Raw genomic sequence first — 5,351 nt, 5'->3', positions numbered from 1 at the left:
AATAATGTTTATGTTTCTGGCTCTGATAATATACACTGAGAATAGTACTATAGTTCTGACCCCCCATGTTCAGGACTATAGTGTGCTTGCTGACAGGTCGGAAATAGGCCTCCCTCGATGATAGGCCTTGAACCCAGCACTATACCAGCCTTCTCACAGTAGTCGTGGGCAAGTACTTCACCGTAGACGGCTGCACCTGTTCACCGTTGTAGTGTCTATATGCGGAATGACTCATATTACTGTAATATTTAAGTTTTCTCACGTTAGTTCTTCAATAATGAAGCCACTTGAAATGGACGGTAGAGCGACGGCCTCGTTTCATGCAGGTCGGCGTTCAATCCCCGACCGTCCAAGTGGTTGGGCACCATTCCTTCCCTCCGTCCCATCCCAAATCCATATCCTGACCCCTTCCCAGTGCTATATTGTCGCAATGGCTTGGCGCTTTCCCCTGATAATCACAATACCTTACCTCATCAATGGTGACAAAACGGACTTGTAAAACCCTATACAAATGCTCCTTGTGATATATATATGTCGAAGAGTTATAAGTTACAATGATGAGCATTGTCTCTTGACAAAATATATTTATGAACAAAAATGTAATATAATCAAAATAAAAATGTAAATAATATAATAAAAATAAAAATGTAAATAATATAATCAAATTATAATTGTAAATAAATAGATAAGCAGGAAAATATATAATGAGAATAAATTATAATCATGAATGGTTAACATCTGAAGGTCACTGAACCTATGAACGTTGACTTAAGCAGACTCACTATTTATGTGTCTGAGATAATATACGTTCACAGGTGTTCATGGAAAGTCACAGAGAGTCCCGCTGGAGGGTCCCACTGGAGAGTCCCGCTGGAGGGTCCCACTGGAGAGTCCCGCTGGAGAGTCCCGCTGGAGGGTCCCACTGGAGGGTCCCGCTGGAGGGTCCCACTGGAGAGTCCCGCTGGAGGGTCCCACTGGAGAGTCCCGCTGGAGGGTCCCACTGGAGAGTCCCGCTGGAGGGTCCCGTTGGAGAGTCCCGCTGGAGAGTCCCGCTGGAGGGTCCCACTGGAGGGTCCCGCTGGAGGGTCCCACTGCAGAGTCCCGCTGGAGACTCCCGCTGGAGGGTCCCGCTGGAGAGTCCCGCTGGAGGGTCCCACTGGAGAGTCCCGCTGGAGGGTCCCACTGGAGAGTCCCGCTGGAGGGTCCCGCTGGAGGGTCCCGCTGGAGGGTCCCACTGGAGGGTCCCGCTGGAGAGTCCAGCTGGAGGGTCCCACTGGAGGGTCCCGCTGGAGGGTCCCGCTGGAGGGTCCCGCTGGAGAGTCCCGCTGGAGGGTCCCGCTGGAGAGTCCCGCTGGAGGGTCCCACTGGAAGGTCCCGCTGGAGGGTCCCGCTGGAGGGTCCCGCTGGAGGGTCCCGCTGGAGGGTCCCGCTGGAGGGTCCCCGCTGGAGGGTCCCCGCTGGAGGGTCCCGCTGGAGGGTCCCGCTGGAGGGTCCCGCTGGAGGGTCCCCGCTGGAGGGTCCCCGCTGGAGGGTCCCGCTGGAGGGTCCCCGCTGGAGGGTCCCACTGGAGGGTCACGCTGGAGGGTCCCGCTGGAGGGTCCCGCTGGAGGGTCCCGCTGGAGGGTCCCCGCTGGAGGGTCCCCGCTGGAGGGTCCCCGCTGGAGGGTCCCGCTGGAGAGTCCCGCTGGAGGGTCCCCGCTGGAGGGTCCCGCTGGAGAGTCCCGCTGGAGGGTCCCGCTGGAGGGTCCCCGCTGGAGGGTCCCGCTGGAGGGTCCCGCTGGAGAGTCCCGCTGGAGGGTCTCGCTGGAGGGTCCCGCTGGAGGGTCAATTCTTTGCTCCTTTATACACAAAGTTTACCGTTCAGTACCTTTTCTTAATCCTTATAGACCACAGGTGCTCTATAAGGCCTGGAGCACCTGTGCTCTATAAGGCCTGGAGCACCTGTGCTCTATAAGGCCTGGAGCACCTGTGCTCTATAAGGCCTGGAGCACCTGTGCTCTATAAGGCCTGGAGCACCTGTGCTCTATAAGGTCTGGAGCACCTGTGCTCTATAAGGCCTGGAGCACCTGTGTTTTATAAGGCCTGGAGCACCTGTGCTCTATAAGGCCAGGAGCACCTGTGCTCTATAAGGCCTGGAGCACCTGTGTTTTATAAGGCCTGGAGCACCTGTGCTCTATAAGGCCTGGAGCACCTGTGCTCTATAAGGCCTGGAGCACCTGTGCTCTATAAGGCCTGGAGCACCTGTGCTCTATAAGACCTGGAGCACCTGTGCTCTATAAGGCCTGGAGCACCTGTGTTCTATAAGGCCTGGAGCACCTGTGCTCTATAAGGCCTGGGGCACCTGTGCTCTATAAGGCCTGGAGCACCTGTGCTCTATAAGACCTGGAGCACCTGTGCTCTATAAGGCCTGGAGCACCTGTGTTCTATAAGGCCTGGAGCACCTGTGCTCTATAAGGCCTGGAGCACCTGTGCTCTATAAGGCCTGGAGCATCTGTGTTCTATAAGACCTGGAGCATCTGTGTTCTAGAAGGCCTGGAGCACCTGTGCTCTATAAGGCCTGGAGCACCTGTGTTCTATAAGGCCTGGAGCACCTGTGCTCTATAAGACCTGGAGCACCTGTGCTCTATAAGACCTGGAGCACCTGTGCTCTATAAGGCCTGGAGCACCTGTGCTCTATAAGGCCTGGAGCACCTGTGTTCTATAAGGCCTGGAGCACCTGTGCTCTATAAGGCCTGGAGCACCTGTGCTCTATAAGGCCTGGAACACCTGTGCTCTATAAGGCCTGGAGCACCTGTGCTCTATAAGGCCTGGAACACCTGTGCTCTATAAGGCCTGGAACACCTGTGCTCTATAAGGCCTGGAACACCTGTGCTCTATAAGGCCTGGAACACCTGTGTTCTGGTGCTCCAGGCCTCCAGAGAGGGTCGAGGCCTCGGGTGAGCGAGCTTCAACATCAACAGAGGCAGTATCATGGGCAGATAAGAAGCGGAGGTCAGGTGACGAATACGCTTTTGCTGGTGCTGGAGAAGTTTGTATGAGTCAGTTGAGACGTCATGTTGAGGAGGCATTGGAGCGCCTGGAGTGTCAGCGTGCAGAGGTGGTGCAGGGGGTGTAGCAGGGGAGGTGGTGCAGGAGCTGTAGCAGGGGAGGTGGTGCAGGAGCTGTAGCAGGGGAGGTGGTGCAGGGGGTGTAGCAGGGGAGGTGGTGCAGGAGCTGTAGCAGGGGAGGTGGTGCAGGGGGTGTAGCAGGGGAGGTGGTGCAGGGGGTGTAGCAGGGGAGGTGGTGCAGGAGCTGTAGCAGGGGAGGTGATGCAGGAGCTGTAGCAGGGGAGGTGATGCAGGAGCTGTAGCAGGGGAGGTGGTGCAGGAGCTGTAGCAGGGGAGGTGGTGCAGGAGCTGTAGCAGGGGAGGTGGTGCAGGGGGTGTAGCAGGGGAGGTGGTGCAGGGGGTGTAGCAGGGGAGGTGGTGCAGGAGCTGTAGCAGGGGAGGTGATGCAGGAGCTGTAGCAGGGGAGGTGGTGCAGGAGCTGTAGCAGGGGAGGTGGTGCAGGAGCTGTAGCAGGGGAGGTGGTGCAGGAGCTGTAGCAGGGGAGGTGGTGCAGGAGCTGTAGCAGGGGAGGTGGTGCAGGGGGTGTAGCAGGGGAGGTGGTGCAGGAGGTGGTGCAGGAGCTGTAGCAGGGGGGGTGGTGCAGGGGCTGTAGCAGGGGAGGGGGTGTAGCAGGGGAGGTGGTGCAGGAGCTGTAGCAGGGGAGGTGGTGCAGGAGCTGTAGCAGGGGAGGTGGTGCAGGGGGTGTAGCAGGGGAGGTGGTGCAGGAGCTGTAGCAGGGGAGGTGGTGCAGGAGCTGTAGCAGGGGAGGTGGTGCAGGAGCTGTAGCAGGGGAGGTGGTGCAGGAGCTGTAGCAGGGGAGGTGGTGCAGGAGCTGTAGCAGGGGAGGTGGTGCAGGAGCTGTAGCAGGGGAGGTGGTGCAGGAGCTGTAGCAGGGGGGGTGGTACAGGAGCTGTAGCAGGGGAGGTGGTGCAGGAGCTGTAGCAGGGGGCCGAGGGTGGGCGTCAGCAGGGAGGAGATCTGCCTGTGTATCTGGAGAGATGGTGATGTCAGAGGCTAAAGTAGTATTAGTGGCTGAAGTCGTAGTGGTGGCAGTGGTTGAGGCTGTAGTCATGAGGAGTTCCTCAGGAACATTAAACGTCGGTAGACCATTAGCAGCGTAGAGTATGTCTAGAAGTCGTACGAATTCCTTACAGTTCGTGCCTGCATAATTTCTGCCAGACGTGTAAGTTCAGAGACGGTACTATGAACGGTGTTGGGGCCAGCTACTGGTATGGTAAAGGCTGGCTTGATGATTGGCCAGAGAGGGGTTGTGGCTGAGTCGATGATTGGTTGGCGGACTGGGAGGTAGGCCCCCATTGGCTGGCTGACTGCATGGTACCTCCTGCACCTCCCAGAAGCTCCGGGAAGTGGGCGGCTTGCACGTTGACAGTTGTTGGTGCACTGCGAGTGGTGTTGACCCGCCTGGCGTCGGACATGTTGATTTCTGCAAGTCTTCGGGAGCACTCAGCGGAGACGGCAGTGTGTTCACCTTGACAGTGATGGCTGTGGAGAAAGTGGTTGGTGCAGGCTGTGAAGTGGTGGTCCAAGGCGCACTTGCCGCACCGTTGGTCCATTCCAATGGACCAACGCTCTTTAAGTGCTGGTCCGTTGGAATGCACTTAAGGAGCAGGTTGTGGAAGCAAACTTTATTCATAATTTTAAAATTAATCATGGTAGGGAAATGGGACCGGAGTCATTACTGTGAACAACCGATGGTTGGAAAGGCGGGATCCAGGAGTCAATGCTCGATCCTGCAGGCACAAATAGGCGAGTACACACACACACTACAGGAGGTTAATTAAGCCTCTTGAGCAACAAGACTTCCCCACTATTACCCCCCAACAGCCACCTGTGGGTCCTGGGGTAATTAGCCTCGCGCCTCTAAGTCATCGCTGACTTTCACCTGTAATTCACCGATGATATTTGTAAATATTTTTAACAATATCACTAAATACAAATCTGGAGGCACCTTAAGTGTATCGTATGTGCTTCAGTGTATCGTGTGTGCTTCAGTGTATCGTATGTGCTTCAGTGTATCGTGTGTGCTTCAGTGTATCGTATGTGCTTCAGTGTATCGTATGTGCTTCAGTGTATCGTGTGTGCTTCAGTGTATCGTATGTGTTTAAAGAACATAAACCTCACTTTGAAACCAATCTATTAATAATCGCATTATATTACACCATCAAAGTCAACCTTGAGAGGTTTCACCAGAATAATACCCAGGCAGAGCTTAGAACAGTATGGCTGCTTACACGCTGATTCTTC

The 5,351-nt window shown here is 55.7% G+C and overlaps 1 protein-coding gene across 1 annotated transcript; it reads right to left on the bottom strand.

Annotated features, from left to right (window-relative positions):
- Nucleotides 1–809: 809 nt before the first annotated feature.
- LOC123751547 (proline-rich protein HaeIII subfamily 1-like) lies at nt 810–4,660 on the bottom strand. The gene is made up of 2 exons (XM_069331568.1): nt 4,426–4,660; nt 810–1,816 (listed from the first exon to the last, which is right to left on the bottom strand). Exons 1-2 carry the CDS (start codon nt 4,658–4,660, stop codon nt 810–812), a joined length of 1,242 nt encoding a protein of 413 aa, XP_069187669.1.
- Between the last annotated feature and the right edge of the window lie 691 nt (nt 4,661–5,351).

Source organism: Procambarus clarkii, chromosome 3 (genome assembly GCF_040958095.1).
Source record: "Procambarus clarkii isolate CNS0578487 chromosome 3, FALCON_Pclarkii_2.0, whole genome shotgun sequence".
Classification (NCBI taxonomy): Eukaryota; Metazoa; Arthropoda; class Malacostraca; order Decapoda; family Cambaridae; genus Procambarus; species Procambarus clarkii.
The sequence above is the reverse complement of the archived record's forward strand: the minus strand, read 5'-3'. Positions and strand labels throughout refer to the sequence as shown.

What these genes read in the sequence shown, in the direction of transcription:
- LOC123751547 (XM_069331568.1), bottom strand. Translation starts at nt 4,660, where the DNA reads ATGGACCAACGGTGCGGCAAGTGCGCCTTGGACCACCACTTCACAGCC. An exon ending in GCTTCTGGGAGGTGCAGGAG is followed by an intron (nt 1,817 to 4,425) that starts GTACCATGCAGT and finishes TTGACCCTCCAG; the next exon opens with CGGGACCCTCCAGCGAGACC.